This window comes from Asterias amurensis, chromosome 6 (genome assembly GCF_032118995.1).
Source record: "Asterias amurensis chromosome 6, ASM3211899v1".
NCBI lineage: Eukaryota > Metazoa > Echinodermata > Asteroidea > Forcipulatida > Asteriidae > Asterias > Asterias amurensis.
This window is the reverse complement of record NC_092653.1, coordinates 15628375-15646800: the sequence shown is the minus strand read 5'-3', so window position 1 is coordinate 15646800 and position 18426 is coordinate 15628375. Positions and strand designations below refer to the sequence as shown.

Here is an 18426-nt window from a genome sequence, read left to right as displayed (position 1 = left end):
TTGATATAGCATGTCGTCCTCTATCAGAATCCACTAAGAAACAACTGGGCTCTTCAAAATTTACAACTTTTATGACTATTTTTGTATAGTTGTTAGGTTACAAATTAGTAAGTATATAAATTGACTAATTTGTAACCTAAAAACTGTACAAAAATAGTAATAAAATTGTAAATTTTGAAGAACCCAGTTGTTTCTTGGTTGATTCTGATAGAGGAAGACATGCTCTATCAAGTGATTTTTATTTTGTTGATTTTTGGAATTGTGCATTGTTTCAAAAATTGGGTCAAAGGTCACCCTGTATTCTGTGTATGCTGCAAACTGGCAAAGACAATTAGTATTGTAATTGCTATCTGTTGATGTCCATTGCTATGTATAAGGTAATTTGTTGGTTGCCAATTGTACTTTTCAACTGGCATGCCAGACTTTCCGAATTGCCAACCTTGCCTTTTATCACTTCCTTCTTTACAAATTTTTCACAAACTGCAGATGACACGAGTCACAGGAATTTTTTTTCTATTTCCTTCTTCCGGACAATACCTTTTTCAAAGAACGTGGTTAAAGGGACATATGCACTATTGGTAATTACTCAAATTAATTGTTATATAAACTTACTTGGTATCGAGTAAGAGCTGTTGATAACATATAGTGAGAAACGTCTCCCTCTGAGGTAACGTATAGTTTTCGAGAAAAGGGTAATTTTCCACTAATTATTTGAATTTGATTTGAGACCTCGGAATTAGATTTTGAGATCCCGAATTCCGAAATTTCTGTATTATCTCGCAACTTCGACGACCAATGAGATAAAATGTTCACAGGCTGGTTAGTTTATACATATTATGTTGAGATACACAAAAGATTGGTCTTTGACAATTACCATAGGAGTCCTGGGGTTGATTTCACAAAGGTAGTCCTAACTTAGGACTAGTCCTAGGCAATGCTAAGAGATAGGACTAGTCCCAAGTTAGGACCAGTAACTCATCCTAACTTAGGACTAGTCCTATCTCTTAGCATTGCCTAGGACTAGTCCTAAGTTAGGACTACCTTTGTGAAATCCACCCCAGTTCCTTTAATGGATGGGCCGTGCTATGCTTTGTTGATTTTTCAACTGCCCGCAATGGCCCCGGATTCCAAACACCATTTTGATAATCTCACTTCTTGGTCGCTGGGCAGGGTGACGTCACCTATTTGTTCAGAACTAACACGGCTAATTGTTCAGGCTGATCCCGCTATATTACAATCCCGCTCAACCCAAACTTTTTATTGTTATATTGATCGTGCGTTGTGTTTGTTAAACAGAGAACCACACAAAAAATGATAACAGCTCTTTTGCTATGTGGATGTGTGTGATGAATAAGTAACGTGTAACCGTTATAGTTATCTTGTTAAGTCGTCCATTTAGAGTCCATTGTGTGCCAAGCTTCCCTGGTGGTTTCATCCTCTGCCTGGTCATTACAAGAAGTGTTGTTTAGAGAAAGGGAAGAGTTTACCGCTTCAAGCCATCGACTTAATCCCTGTCTAAGATTGTGAGTTCATGTAGAAACGGATACTCTATTATGATGGGTGCATCAAAGAGGCAAACAGTTGGCTGAGTGCAACTGTGACAAAGAGACTAATTTACGGCTGCTGGTGGTGTGTTGATAGTTTATCCATCAGACATCGATGTTGCTGGAGAAACTTCTGCCCCGAGCAGCGAGTTGTCCTTCAGGGGGGACTTTGTGTTGTATGTAGTCAAGAAACCAAAGATGAGTGTTTGCACATATTTGCGCTTTTGTCAATCTTAGAGCTGTATACACTTTAAGAAATCTTTGAAACGCAATCATCACGAGCTTGAAGGAGTATATCAGAGGACGGTGTCGTGCTTCAGCATCATGGGATTGTCACTGCAAGAGGAACATGAGGAGAAGGGTAGTTCAAGTAATCTTGTTAACGGTGGACCAGTCGAGAAGACTGGACAAGACGAGGATAAGAGCACGGCGATAAACATGGGGAAGTTATTCGGCAACGGGAAGATCCACCCCGTGGAAGGTCTCTCTGCCACCGACAGTCTCAGCGATGATGACACCGGGGATGACAGCGAGAAGAACGGCGGACTATCTGCCGACGGCAAGCGGAGCTCCGGTCTCTGGACGTCCCTGCGAGCCGCGGTGAACTTTAACTCGGCCTTCTTGGCGCAGAAGAAGAGAGCCCGCAAGACCACAACCACGCAGAGGGTTGATTCCTTCCTTGAGAAGTTCACCGTACGGCAGAGGGAGAACTTCGGGAACGACGACCCGGAGAATCGCGGCGATGGCACGGATGGGATGTTCGACGCTGAGAAGGAGCTACCGCGGACTTACACCGTCGACCCCGACGGCCAGTTCAATTTCTACTGGCTGTTCGTGGTCACCATTGCATTCGAGTACAACATCTGGTTTGCGATTGCCAGAGAAGCCTGGCCTGGTCTTCAGGACCAAGGCGGCATCGCATGGTTCATTCTAGACTACGTCTTCGATTTCATCTACTTGCTAGATATCTTAGTGCAATTTAGGACTGGGTTCTTAGACCAGGGAATACTGGTACATGATGGGAAACAACTCGCAAAGCATTACGCTAAATCGTGGAGCTTTGCCGTCGATCTCCTTGCACTGACTCCCTTGGATTTCTTATACTTTGTGGACGCAGTCCGACTGCATCCGATGTTTCGTTTCCCGCGTTTTCTCAAAGTCTACCGTATGACTTCTTGGTACTACATGGCCGAGGCGAAAGCCACGGAACCCAACGTCTTCAGGGTGTTGAACATCTGCCATGTACTTCTGCTCCTCGTCCACTGGTTTGCCGCTTTTTACTTTATGCTGTGCCAGAGGATTGGCTTTGGGACTGGGGACTGGGTCTACCCCTCACTCGATGGCGAGTTCAATTCTACGGCCAGGATGTACCTGATGTCCTTCTATTGGTCAACGCTCACCTTAACATTATTGGGCGATATCCCTGTTCCAGGATCTGAGTGGGAGTAAGTCAATCTTCTTCTTTTTAAGTTGTGTTCAGAAGTTGTGCATAAAGCATCAATATTTTTGTTAAAACAACAAAGTTTCAGAAATTGTGTTGAGGCAATTTCGTAACGGCGTTATACAAATGATCCCGAAAATAGCCCAGAATAAAATAAAAATATTGTCAATTTTCAAAATTGAAGGCTCTCGTTTAAAGGGTCTATGTACTTTGGTAGAACAACAAAACACAATATCCACAGAATTACACTAAACTTGCACAGTTTGAAGATAATGACAGCGGAAAGCTTCCCTGAAAATATTAGTTGCTGGGGTGCTGTAGTTTTTGAGAAATTAGTAAAACAATGTAATGAAAATAATGTTCGTCTCGGTGATCATGAGACGAAATTATTTTAAGATGTTATTTACATGACATTGTTTTACTAATTTCTTAAAAACTACAGCACCTCAGCAGCCTCAGTGGACATTGTGTTTTGTGTTACAAAAAGTATCCAAATCCTTTAAAGGCACTGGACACTATTGGTAAAAATAAATTACTCCAAATAATTTCAAAGATTTGTATCTTTTATGCCTATGTAAGATAAGAAGGGCTACATGGTCTTTGACAAAATCAAAGGTAGCACTAGCCAGTGCCTTCAACGGGCATGTACATGTATAAGTTATAAGCTAAAAAAAACACTGCAAAACATACAAGCGAAAGCAAACTCATCCAATTCCGATGACCTCTATATACCTTCACTGAGAATCATCATCAGCGCTATCAATTATAAGTAGCTCACCGTATCAATTGCCCATACTGACATCGATATTATTTTGATCATATCGTTTTGAAAAACCACAGGATATTATGTCAAAGCCTAAGTGGTGTTTGAAGTTTGAATGGTGTGAAAAAAAAGATAAGATAATAAACTTGCGGGTAAAACAATGTGAAAAATCTCTAGTTGTGGGTGCTGGTTCCGAAAAGAGCCAGTGTGGTATCGACGTTTCGAACAGGGGCCTATAGACCATGTGAACTTTGTTTACAATAAGTGTGACCTTGTACATTCTTACAGCTCGTCTGGCAGGCACGATACTGCGCTGGTCATATGGGAAAGTTGACATTTTGTCTCATAATTTCCCCATAAAACCAAGTGTTATGAAAGTAAAAGCTGGACATGTTTTGAGATGTGCCCCCTTCATCATATCAAAAGTTGATAAGAATTGGACAGTGCAATCTCCATAAAATATAAGATTTTGTTTCCTTCCATTTGGGCTGTGCACAAATCGTGCCTGCAGGAAGTCCAGGTTTGGTGGCTCTTTTGTAAACTTGTGATGTCACAGGTCACATCGTCTATACTTTGCTCTTCTTTTGGAGAAAGAGTTCATACTGTTCGAACCTGAAGACGAACAAAGTATACTGTTCGAAACGTCGAGAAAATAGCTCTTTTCAGAGCCAAACCTCATCCAAAAAAGCTTTTACACGCGGTTATACCCGCAAATTTACTAGGCCCTATAGATTCAAATGTTGTCTCATCTTATACAACAGTCTACTATACAACACAATGGGGGATTGTTAAAACCAAACAGTGATAACAAGTTAATACAGTGTTGATTTTCAACTATCGAATAAAAAATACTATATTTTTGTGTAATTATTGCGAAACAGAAGTAATAATAATCTTTGTAAATAACATCGATAAAACCCGAGTGACGAAGCAGAGACATCAATTATTGTAATGTAATTCTACATATAAAGTCGACCCGCGGTTTGCCCAAAATAAACACCCTTTGCTTTTGTAATTGTTGTTGCTGTTATTGTTTATATTATCACTGTTTGTCGTTGCTATTTTTTCCCAAAGGTACGTCTTTCAAATTCTGAGTTACTTGATCGGAGTGATTGTCTTTGCAACAATTGTTGGTAAGTGAGATTTATATTAACAGCAAAATACACGCAAGGTCGAATTCCATGAAAACAAGTTGACAACTATTATTTATTTTCATATGTTATTCTCGCACTTTGCATTACACTGGTCACAATACTAAAGTGAAAGCTGTAATGTCTATATTACGGAGGCATAACGCAAAATTAAAAACCCACACGCGAATCTATTTATAATTGGTTCACAATCCCTTATTCAGCAGGCACAACTTACAGAGTTTGTGTCATTAATTGTTTGTAAATCGTATGTAGTAATATAAAAAAACGTGAATCCGTAAGAACTTCTTTTAAAGCCATTGGACACTTTCGGTAAACAGTATTGTCAAAGGCCCACACTTCGTGTACCACAACTTCTATATCAAATAACAAACCTGTGAAAATTTAGGCTCAATCGGTCATCGGAGTCGGGAGAAAATAACGGGAAAACCCACTCTTGTTTCCGCACGTTTTGCCGTGTCATGACATGTGTTTAAAATAAATCCGTAATTCTCGTTAACGAGAATTGATATCGTTTTGCTGTTTTCTCAAAAAGTAAAGCATTTAATGGAATAATATTTCAAGAGAAGTCTTTCACCACTACCTTCTGTAAACCCTGTAAGTTATTTGTAAATCGGTGAACTTTTTTTTTTTTCTGAACCGAAAGGGTCCAATGGCTTTAACTCAGTGACTATGTATAGTTGTATCAGTATCAACGGATTATGAATCCGTATAAACGCCTTTAGAATACACAAGAACGCTTTTTGGATCGGTAAGAACGCCTTCGAACGTAAGAACGTCTTTAGGGTCCGTAGGAACGCCTGTTGAATCCGTAAGAATGCTTTTTTAATCCGTAAGAATACCATTTGAATCCGTAAGAAAAACTATTTGAATCCGTAGTAACGCATTTTGAATCCGTAAATAACGCCTTGTGAATCCGTAAGAACGCCTTTTGAATGCGTCAGAACGCCTTGTGAATCAGTCAGAACGCCCTGTGAATCCGTAATATAGGATTGTGAATCCGAAATAACGGTTATTTAAATAACAGATTGTGAATTGGTTTAGGGACCTTAAAACCATTTAGACAGTTTTTGTGGTGCTATCGGGCCTTTCGCAAATGTCTGCAGGGGCTATGTTTAATATTGCTTTAAAGGCAGTGGACACTATTGGTAATTACTCGAAAAGTCTCGAAATCAACCATCTAAACGCACACAACTTCGTGTGACAAGGTTTTTTTCTTTTCTTTCGTAGTTATCTCGCAACTCCGACGACCGATCGTGCTCAAATTTTCACATGCAGGTTTGTTATTTTATGCGTATGTTGAAATACACCAAGTGAGAAGACTGGTCTTTGACAATTACCAATAGTGTCCACTGGCTTTAAGACAAAATAATATAATAGAAAAGCTGGTAACCGTAAGTTATGTAACAATAATTCTGGGGGGTAACTATGTATTTGTTCACTGTACATGTACTTATTTTTTAACAAATACAAATCAAGCTAATTAAATAAACATGATCTTTGGACCACAATGTGACAGCAATGGCGCCCACGTTACCTCAGCCGATTGGCAAAGATTGACGTTCCGCGGGGCAATTATCTGAATGTTTCCAGACAGGGCCCATCAAATAACGATTATTTGCGCCATTTTAAATTCGATTGTCCGGGAATGACCCTGAGTGTTGTGGGGTTGGCCGGGGGAGCAGGTGTTGATGATACCCTTGCTCTATGATAAGACGGGCTTGGGTTAGGCACCCTGGTATAGCTAATGGGGTCTGATTCAAATATTAAAGGCAATGGACACCTTTAGTAATAATATTGTCAAAGACCCGTATTAACTCACACTTGGGGCCTTTCTCAAACCACGGCTTGGGCTCCGGCTTAGGCTCCGCGTGCTGTGTACGCAGCTTGCATTTAACCTGCATTTTGGAGCAGCGCGTATTGCACGGATATCGGCACGCGGAGCCTGAGCCGGAGCCCTAGCCGTGGTTTTAGAAAGGCCCCAGGTGTATAACATAATGCATACATTCAATAAAAAAACTGATGTGAAAATTTGGACCCAATTGGTCATCAAAGTTGCAAGAGAATAATGAAAGAAAAAAAAACACCCTTGTTGCACAACTTTGCATGAAGGGATTCAGTTGAAGTATGTACATTATTATTTGAGTGGAAATAACCTCTTTCTCAAAAACTACGCTACTTCAGAGGGAGCAGTTTCATAAATATATAACACCCAACATCTTGCAATGCGTCTTTTGCTAGTTGCTGATCTTTTATCAAAATTTTATTCTTAAAGGGCAAGTTGGTGCCGTCATAGAAAATCGGAATTCTCTTCGTCTTGAATTCGAAAGACACGTGGTGAGTTGGCGAAATTTAAATATTTGGCTTTAACCATTTCGAAAATGCAATATAGAATAAGAACGACACGACAAGAGTGACAGAAGAGAACGTATTTGAATGGAGGAGGGCTTCATTCAACAGAACGATATAATGATTGTGTCTACTAAAGCATATGTTACTGAAACACAGAAATATTGATAAAATAGGGAGACCGTCAACAACAGGGCCGGATAACTCATGTTCGTAGAGTGACTTTACTCATGTTCGTAGAGTGCCGTTGGTCACATGACACATGTTTAAAGACAGTGGACACTATTGGTAATTGTCAAAGACTTCTCACTTGGTGTATATCAACATATGCATAACACAACAAACCTGTGAAAATTTGAGCTCGATTGGTCGTCGGAGTTGCGAGATACCTATGAAAGAAAAACACACCCTTGTCACACGAAGTTGTGTACTTTTAGATGGTTGATTTCGAGACCTCAAATTCTAAACTTGAGGTCTCGAAATCAAATTCGTGGAAAATTACTTCTTTCTCGTAAACTATGTCACTTCAGAGGGAGCAGTTTCTTACAATGTTTTATACTATCAACCTCTCCCAATTACTCGTGACAAAGTGAGGTTTTATGATTATTATTATTATTTTCAGTAATTACCATGAGTGTCCACTGCCTTTAAGTCCTGTTCTAGTCTTTGTTCATTGTCGCCCAAAATTATGTACACACTAGACTGAGACATAGCATTCAAGTGAGGCACTGAATTCGTGACGGACTCGTTGGAGTCGAACCAATATTATGCACCATTGATATTTATAGAGGAGAATGAATATTACTGTATTTTGTATTTATAGAATGAATATAATGTTCATTTGTACTTCGTTGGCCATTTTCTTTTAGGACAATGCTAAGAAGTACATGCGAATGTACAACGTTGCGAAGGATGTACAGAACCGCGTGTTACTGTGGTACTTTTACACATGGAGAAGGTAACGATCAACCAAATGTTTTCGAAATACAATTTTATGATTACAACAAAAACAAATCCACAGTTGATAATCTTAATAAACTTGCGTTCTGTGATTATTATGTTGATAAATAACAATGGAACTCGTACCCACATCAAAATGAAAAAGTAGACTTCATATCCCGCACATTCAAGAATGATCTCAAAATTCATCTCTTTTAATAAAAACGTTCGTGACCTGTTCATTTTCATCTTTATCTCAGATATTGTTTTGTTAAAAGGTTTTTCTTCGCCAGGAGTGTCACTCTGTGACAGACATGGCGCATAACAAATCTCCACTATGATTAAGTTGTTATACTTCTTACCTTATTGTTATTATGTATTTTCCTTTCTTCCACGAATGAAGATCTAAAACCGACGTTAACAGTTTAGGTCCCCTGCCGACCAAAATTCGAACTGAACTGGCGATGCACGTCCATCTACAGACCCTCAAGAAAGTAAGAATAACTGTTGTTCTTCTAACAGATTTAGTCTTGTGTAAATTTGTCTTGGGTGGATGAAGGCAATAGGTGCAACAAAAATGTGCATAAAACCCTGTGCCATTTACACTACAGATACTAGGTTCCCATCTATAGCGCTTTACCACACCCCTGTGCGTGTAGCGTGCGAAGTCATACGTTTTCGATCATTCGTAGCACCATGTAATGGTTTACAAAGTGCCGGGGTGGAATCATGCAATCAATCAAACCATGCAGGAAAACCAGGGCGAACCCCTTCTATAAGTGCACCCATGGGCTATTTTACGTGCATTTACACAACACACGGGACATACGGCCGTACGTCCCATCCGAAGGACGCAGCATTACTGGTCTTGCTTAAGGACACAAGTGTCACGGCTGGGGATTCGTACCCACACTCTGCTGATCAGAAACACCAGAGCTGGAGTCCGGTGCTCTTATCTGCTCGGCCATGACAAGCTTTCTGTTGTTATTTTAATCAGTATGTGCTTGAACTTTAGCACCCAATCAAAACAAAGCAAACACCAGCGCGATCAGAATTTCCACTCCAGTCATGTGATAAATACAATGACTTTCAGCAGACAACGATTAATTTGTAAAAAAATCTTCAAACATCATTTCCTTTTTTTTTAGCATCAAATTTTACGTTCAAATTGATTTCATAATGTGTTTTTTATTTGTATTATTACTTATTTATTTATTTTTTATCAATATAAACCACATTGTCATTGGTACAATTTTTTGCAAATATTGTGATCTTGACTCTGATCATCAGGTGAGCATCTTTAACGAGTGTCCGCCAGAGTTTCTCCACGACCTCGTTCTCAAGATGGCAACGTGCATCTACACCCCTGGGGACCTAGTGTGCCGGAAGGGTGAGGTGGCGAGGGAGATGTTCATCATAGCGGACGGTCTTCTCGAAGTTGTCAGGTTGGTTTTTTGATTGGTGTAAGTTCGAATCCCTACGTAAAACAAAGCTTTCCATTGTACATTTTTCGGTAACACGATTTTGTATAACACTTCAGGTTAGTTTATTTGTTTATTGGGGTGGGTTCGAATCTCTACGTAAAACAAAGCTTTTCATTGTACAGTTTCGGACACGAACACCGTAGTATTTGTATAATTATGCACATATCACAAACTGAATAAGCATTGATACCTCACCATGCAGTGCCTCAAAACCATAGGATATCATTTCGTCAGCGACGCCACGAAGTAGCACTCTACGTGCTTAAGGATTTTTTTACACATTTTTTTTTTTTTTACATTTCTGTTGATAATGCACGAAGACCTACAATTCCATAATGTTTCGAGCTCAGACAGCTTTACCTTTTTTAATTAGGCTAATTAGTGTTTTCAATTTTGGCACAAACGTGGCATTTTTTGTTTTCACGAAGTAGCACCCGAACCTCTGTTTACCGTTGTATGCAAAGTGTGGTAAAAACGTTTTCACGAAGTAGCACGCAAGTTGTGTGAGCGCGCGCGCGCTGACCTAGTTTCAAAAGTCAATACAAAATGCTGTGTTGTAGCATAGGCGAGTGCTACTTCGTGAAAACGCAAAAAGACATATTTTGCACTTTTTGGGTTTCACGAAGTAGCACGCATCTTCTCTTGTGTCTAGTTTCATAATTAATTATGCAAATGAGTCAAAATAAGATTAATTGATAAGTTCAAGTCATCAAGTATCTACATTGAACAATTTAAATGGAAATACTTTAAAGTTTTGAAGGGAGGCGGGTTTCTAAAAAGTGTTCAACTTCAGAGGCCGTTTTCTTTGATTGTTGTTTTTTGCTGGTATAGCAGTGAGTGCTACTTCGTGGCGTCGCTGACGATTTAAGGCTAGCCTGTGCTTAAGGCACTGGGCACTAATGTGTCACTTAAACCAAGTGCATTGAAGCCAAGATATTACCAATATAGTTACAAATTGAGATACAATATTTTTGATTTGCCTACATAGGCCGGACGGCGTTGTCCTCACCACTCTGAAATCGGGAGATTTTTTCGGTGAAATTGGCATCATGAATCTGGGAGGTACGGCAAATAGGTAAGAAATAAAATATGACTTCAAAGCCTAAACCCATTATACACTTTACAATAAACCGTGCATTATTTATCCATACTAGTATTGCTTTTGTAATTTCGACATAAATGTGCATTATTGTATTGATATGACAGCATTGAAATAAATGGTACTGAATCTAAACTTCGAACCACAGTTTTTTTTACGGCAGTTTTTCAACATTTTCTAGCGGCAGGAGGGAGATGTCCATCCACCCCTACCCAATGCAACGCCTGCTAAAATCTTAGGGCCTTGTCACACGAGACACCCTCTTCCAGTGGTGCGTTTTGGCGGTCGTAACCAATAACTGTTTTGGTTGAGTTGCCACTTGGTTAAGCATTGGCCAATGACCGAAACAGTTATTGGTCACGACCGCCAAAACGCACCCCCATGTAACTTTGAGGCAACCAACTGCAGTGCATGCTACACATTGATAGCACATGAGTAATTTTTTCGAACAGCTTACGATCCCCAGGAATAGTTTGAACATTTTAATGTGGATACCTTTTCATCATGTTGCCTGGGAACTGGTTGCCTGTACTGTGGACTGCCTCGTGTAACATTATGGGCCTTAAGCCTTTACAGTATTGCAACCCCCCCCCCCCCTCGCGTCAGAACTGAGTGAAAAGAAGAGGAAGAAAATAATACACAGCTCCAAACTTAGGCCTATTTTGTTTTCTATCCGGACCCCGCGTGTTTTGTTGTGTTTTTTTTCTTTTTAAATAAGCCAGCCAAACTCTGTTTAGCACCTTTGGGGGCCTAGAATGAAAAGAAGACAATTGGGGTGTGAGAACTCCCTCTCTCTTTTAGTTTCTTGAGTGCCCTTAATGGGTTTAAAGCCACCTTTTATTTTAAAGGCCCATTGAATTTGAGTTTTTAATCTCGTTTAGAAGCACTTAGAGGTAGTATACATGCCTTGAGGGTGTTGGCCGAACTGAGTAACGTGTGTACATTAATGGAGGTAATAAGCTTTTGCATTTAGCGATCGATAAAAGTTACAGTGGGGTCATTATTTGGTTTTGTCGGCGTAATGATGATTTAAAGGCAAACATTATCAGGAAAGATGTGCATAAAAAGATACCTGTAAAAGATTCAGCTGAATGTAGTGTTACTATTGAGAATATACATCTAAAAGTAGTCATGGCGTTTTCATTAAGAACTTCGAATATTCACACACGTTTAGCCGGGTATCACCGCATCTCTTGCCGTAGCATTCACAAAACGGGCGCTAGGGAAATTTTAATCTTCAAAACTCGCCTTCCGATGAGATTCATTGACGATGTAATTATAAATATGTGGTTAAAAGGGGAGGTTGAAGCCCGGTTCATACTCCCTGCTAATGCGAAACGAATATTGACGTCATAGCCATGTTTTGTGCTGCCAATATTGTTCGCAAGAGTTAAGCACATTTCAACTATTTTTAAGTATACGTTGTGAATTTATGACGCCAAAATTCGTATCGCATTCGCAGGAAGTATGAACCGGGATTTACGGTTTTTGATGGGGTTAGAGTTAGGCCGTGGTTATAGGGTTTGTGGTTTGGGTTTTAGGATAGGGTATGCTCGAAACCGTATACTGCAGTCAATGAAATGTTGAGTACAACGGCTACACAAACAGTGATTATGACTGGGAAAAGTGAACAATTAGAACAATTTGAAGTTGCTCAACCTCTCTGCGTGATGTGGTCCATTAGTTGATCGGTCCTTTTCCGGTGTTTGGGGGAAACTAGCACAATATCACCCTTAGTTATGATTTTTGTTTTCCATCAGACGCACAGCAGACGTGCGCTCCGTGGGTTACTCTGAGCTCTTCACCCTCTCTAAGGGAGACGTACTGGCTGCGTTAACCGACTTTCCACAGGCACAGGTAAGACAAGTCCCATAAGAAAGCTTTGGGCACATCAATGTTATTACCCAATGTCCCTTCATTCTGCAAAATGGACCTGAGCAAATATTGACAAGTAATGCCGGCCAGTAACTTTTCTCTTTGCTGATCCACAACTTGAAGCGTTATAGGAAGTTTGGAAGGTGTATTTTGTTTGAGCCGAACTTCAACGATCTTATTCGATCAGAAGTTGTTTAACACAAAACTTAAACACCGCAATTGTAGCAGTGTAGACAAGGGATTCGGGGGAGGGGGTCCAAGTCCAACCACTCCAATTTTTTCGTTTTAACATTAATGCTTTAGCTACAACCAGATTGCCTCAAAACCACCGTGTAAGTTACTACATACGCTACAAGCTAGTTTACCAGTTAGTGGTGTATCACTAAGTTCTAATTTTGGAGTTGGGTTTATAGGGTTAGAGTTAGTATGTTTCGGCTTAGGGTTAGTAGGCTAACTGTGTCCGCCCTCCAAGGGTTTTTAACATGTTCTTGTTTTGTGTGCGTTGTTATAATTCAGAAAGTCCTTGAGGAGGAGGCTAGACGACGGTTGGACACGAGTAGGAAGTCCGAGTGTTTGATACGACCGACGGGGGCTGCAGACTCGAGCTGTACAGAAGCATCTGATATTGATAGACGTGCAGTCCGGGCGTTTAGTAAACGTCGTACTGCTTCAGCATTAGGATCGTCAAGGTAGTTTATCAACACACGACGAAAATCTTCAAAACCCCTTCTTCAAAAAATATGTCCATGTTTAGTTCAAGTTATACAATTAGAAATACTATATTTGTATGAGTATTATTATTGAGTTCAAATTGTTTATTTTGAACGGTGAGCTTTTGCACTTAAGATCGCATCAGATTAGTTAATAATTTCTTCAACCTCTGATAATTAACGTCACGCTTACCAACATTATCATTCTTCTCATTACTAAGAAAAATCTATTAAATATCTTGAATTTATCTTGAGCTAAATCTGACATAAAAATTAATTGAACGTTTAATTTAATACGCTTTTTACACATTTGAGGCAGACAGATATACATGATTGTTTGTGCAATGCGTATAATTTCCTTTTTCTTACTCTGTAACATTTTTACTGTAGGGTATTTTTCAATTTATAATTAATGTTTAAATTGTTGTCTTCTAAATAAACTTTGATGTTTTGATCTTGTAAATTGTCTTGCAATGTGACCTTATGGTCACAATGTCATAATAAAGTAAACCAAAATACTATACCATTTTATTATTTTATTTCTTACAAACATTGCAGAAATAAGCTCATTTCGTCCTCGGAACCCCCGTCACCTGGTCGCGAGAGCGCCACCCCGCTCGCTGACTTTTCACCCGCCTTGTCAAGATGGAGTCTGAAGCCTATGCCATTGAAGGTGTCGCGACGGAAACGAGGCTCAAAGAGCAGTGAAACCTCCAAAGAAAACGATAACGAGGCTTGGGTGAATGATGTCATTGGTACAGTGCAGTCGAGACTAACAGAAAAATTGGTAATTAAACAACAAGAATGTCCAGGTCCCAGCCAATAGATAGGTTTGCCCGGAGTCCATTTTTCATTCTTAACGCCTCTAATGTCATAATATATTAAAGGCAGTGGACACTATTGGTAATTGTCAAAGACTAGCCTTCATAGTTGGTGTATCTCAACATATACATAAAATAACAAACCTGTGAAAATTTGAGCTCAATCGGGCATCGAACTTGCGAGATATGAATGGAAGAAAAAAACACCCTTGTCACACGAAGGTGTGTGCGTTTAGATGGTTGATTTCGAGACCTCAAGTTCTAAATCTGAGGTCTCGAAATCAAATTCGTGGAAAATTACTTCTTTCTCGGAAACTATGGCACTTCAGAGGGTGCCGTTTCCCGCAATGTTTTATACCTATTACTTGTCACCAAGAAAGGTTTTATTCTAACAATTATTTTGAGTAATTACCAATAGTGTCCACTGCCTTTAAACTTGCATCCGTGATAATATGCCTCTATTTCTATCTTGTCAACAGGAGCAACACAATAAAGAGAATCTCCAGCTCTCGTCTCGCATCCGGGACCTTCGGAGCCAGCTGAACTCGAAAGACCGGGAGAATGAGCAGAAAGCGAAGGAGATTAAAACCCTTCAAAACAGGGTTATTGAACTCGAGGTAATTCCGTCATTTTGTTATAAAAACAAATAATAATAAAGCGCCCTCTATTGCAATATGGGAGACTACTTTTTATGGAAATTTTAGACTGGTCACCTAAGGACAGTTATTGTGTGTATGTTAACTCATGTACGTCAGATTTAACTACGAATCTCATGAAAGCCATTTGAAATCATGCGAGGTCAACATTAGAAAATTAAAGATTTTTCTCTTGAAGAGTTTAAACCTGGTAGGCTCAGATCCACGGTGAAATTCCGCCTCTTAAAAACACTCCTCCGAATGTTGAAAAGACGAATTTTTTATTTAAAAAAAAAACAGTTCTTCTTGATATCCTTATCCTTCTTCTGTTTCTATTGAAAGGAAAAGCTGAAGACAATGGAAACTGTACAGAAATCATCAGGTGATTCCAACAGTGTTTGCGCCAAGGACGAGGTGACATGAAACACGATCTTCGTTGCCACAAACTTGATTTTACATCATCCCCCACCCAGTTGAAGGTACTGCAAGTGTGGGAGTACGAAGCAAGAGCCGTGACCCGGGGATGAGCATGGATAACTGGGGTGGACGCGTCCAAGTTGAAGAATTATTTGTTCTGAGCAGTTTGGTGATGATTTTGTTGTCACCATCTGAACTTTGTTTACAATAAGCGTGACCTCGTACTTTCTTTGAGTATTCTGGCAGGCACAATACTGCACAGGTCATGGGAAAGTTGACATTTTGTGTCATAATTTCCACATTCATCCAAGAATTATGAAAGTAAAAGCTGGACAAGTTTTGAGGTGTGCCCCCTTTCATCATATCAAAAGTTGATGAGAATTGTAGACTCAGCAATCTCCATAAAATATAAGATTTTATGATTTATTCCATTAGGCTGTGTACAAATCGTGCCTGCAGGAAGTCCAAGCTCTGTGGCTTTTTGTCAAGTAATGAAACGAAAGCATTTCCTTTAATTGATCCTATACGTTTGCCTATTTATTTGAGTAAATAGAAGTCAAGAGAGTATACCTATTGACCCCTTACGTGTATTAACGCCGCGTCGCCTAAAATGCACACTTTCACTGCATAACGCGCAGCATAGAGTTAACATAAAAACGCACAGTGAAATTGCCCACCAGTATGGCGCATTCAAGATTTTTCTGCTGATGACGTCAGGTGAAATGGGTCAATATCGCTGAAACGCAAAGACCCTTTGGAGCATTTCTGTTGACACTGTGCCCTTTTCACACCATGGCCCGAAGGCAACCATTCCGGGAGGGAATCTCTCCATGATTAAGAAATATCACAACCAACTGAACTCTGGTGTTGAGTTTGACTTTATTCTGGCATGGATCAATAATTCAGTCATTGGTGATAATTTGAATAAACATTGCTTGTGTTGACTATGGAATAAATCAACAGAGGGCGTCATTTCGTATAAACTATGGCCCTTTTCGAAACCAGAGGTTAGGCTTAAAGGCAGTGGACACTATTGGTAATTACTCAAAATAATTATTAGCGTAAAACCTTACTTGGTAACGAGTAATGGGGAGAGTTTGGTAGTATAAAACATTGTGAGAAACGGCTCCTTCTAAAGTGGAGTAGTTTTCGAGAAAGAAGTAATTTTCCACGAATTTGATTTCGAGACCTCAAGTTTAGAATTTGAGGTCCCGAAATCAACCATCTAAACGCACACAACTTCGTGTGACAAGGGTGTTTTTGTCTTTCATAGTTATCTCGGAACGCCGACGACCAATCGAGCTCAAGTTTTCACAGGTTTTTTTTTTTTATGCATATGTTGAGATACAGCAAGTGAGAAGACTGGTCTTCGACATTTACGAACAGTGTCCACTGGCTTTAATGTATGCTCTGTCATAATTTTGAAAAAGTGCATGATTTCCCAACAGGCGGAACAAGCTGAAGCCGGGGCCCAAGCCCTTTCCGTGGTTTCGTAAAGGCTATTTACTATGGCCTTTTCCGGCCTTTTTCAACCACGGCTCACGCGGATCAGTCGTTAGGCCCTAAGTTTTGAAAAATATGGAGAAACCGTAGTTTTTTAAGAAGGAGTTAATTTCTTACCCAGAATATTTTAAGGCAATATTTTCTAGCAACTTCACAGATTTGTTATTTTATGCATGTTGTGATACACCAAGTGAGAATACGGGTCTTTGACTATTATTACCGAAGGTCCCCAGTGCCTTTAAGTGAGTGAGAACTGTTTTTAATACACACAGCGACCTCTGTTCAGTTTCAAGTCCTGGTGGAAATGAGCTGGGGAAAAATATCGCGTGCGGTACATCAATTCGTGAGAAAAAGAAAAACAATGTCTTTGTATGGAATTCGTTAGTTGGCTATCATAGTCATTTGATTATTAAAGCCATTAGACACTTTCGATAAACAGTATAATGGTCCAAGGCCCACACTTCGTGTATCACAACGTATACATAAAATAACAAACATGTGAAAATTTAGGCTCATCTGGTCATCGGAGTCGGGAGAAAATAACGGGAAAACCCACCTTTGTTTCCGCACGTTTCGCCGTGTCTAGATATTGTGTTTAAAATTAATCCGTAATTCTCGATATCGAGAATTGATATTGTTTTAATGTTTTCTAAAAAAGTAAAGCATTTCATGGAATAATATTTCAAGAGAAGTCTTTCACCATAACCTTCCGTAAACCCTGTAAGTTATTTGTAAATCTGTGAACTTTTTTTTGTCCTGTACCGAAAGTGTCCAATGTGCATTGGTCACAATAAAAATAACATTATTTTTTATTTAAATAAGTGAGCGACATTGTTGTTTAAATTATTTAGAGGACGTGTTTTGATTGTGTTTTTCAGGCATCATACAAGTATAACCCTTTTAGTAAAGAAATTATGGAGAGAGAAAACACTAGTTGATTGGGTTTTAAAATAGTTTTGAAGTTTGACCCTTTTGGCATGTGGGCCGGAGGAAGTTGAGTCAAACTAGGACGCCGTTTACAGGAATGTTGGACAAGAATAGCCGTCGGGGGGGGGGGGGGCACTGGTTAGAGGATTGTCCCGTTGGCGGGAAATTCTTCCCGGGAGAGTCTACCCCACTTACCGGCGTACTTGTGACGTGATACAACCCTTCTGAAAGCGTCATCTTTGAATCATTCTCCTTCAGCCCATGTGGGACAGAATTTCCGGTAGACAGTAAGTTTTCAAATAACTGTGGCCGTTTTCGGCCGCCCAGGGCATTTGTGTACCAGCCGCCTGCAGCCGCTATGATCTCATACATAGAGGGAAAGAACATTGAATTAAAGACACTGGACACCTTTGGTAATTGTCAAAGACCAGTCTTCTCATATCTCAACATTTAATTTATTCACAAAATGACAAACCTGTGAAAATTTGAAGCTCAACTCGTCGTCGAAGTTGCATCTTATAATGGAAGAAACACCCTTGTCAAACCAAGTTGTGTGCTTTCAGATGCTTGACTTCGGGACCTCAATTCTAATTCTGAGGTAGGTCTCGAAATCAAATTCGTGGAAAGTTACTTCTTTCTCGAAAACTACGTTACTTCAGTCCAGAGTGAGCCGTTTCTCACAATGCATATGCTACTATCAACAGCTCCACTGCATTGCTTGTTATATACCAAGTAAGTTTTTATGCTAACAATTATTTTGAGTAATTA

At 39.7% G+C, this 18426-nt stretch overlaps 1 protein-coding gene across 1 annotated transcript; it reads left to right on the top strand.

Moving 5' to 3' along the window:
• The first annotated feature begins 1211 nt into the window (after positions 1-1211).
• Positions 1212-17514, top strand: LOC139938316 (cyclic nucleotide-gated channel alpha-3-like). Its single transcript, XM_071933751.1, has 12 exons — positions 1212-2989; positions 4823-4881; positions 7175-7236; positions 8118-8206; positions 8591-8681; positions 9478-9632; positions 10660-10746; positions 12531-12627; positions 13162-13334; positions 13914-14142; positions 14656-14793; positions 15154-17514. The coding sequence occupies exons 1-12, from the start codon at positions 1869-1871 to the stop codon at positions 15232-15234; spliced, it is 2382 nt and encodes a 793-aa protein (XP_071789852.1). The 5' UTR covers positions 1212-1868; the 3' UTR covers positions 15235-17514.
• Positions 17515-18426: the final 912 nt, after the last annotated feature.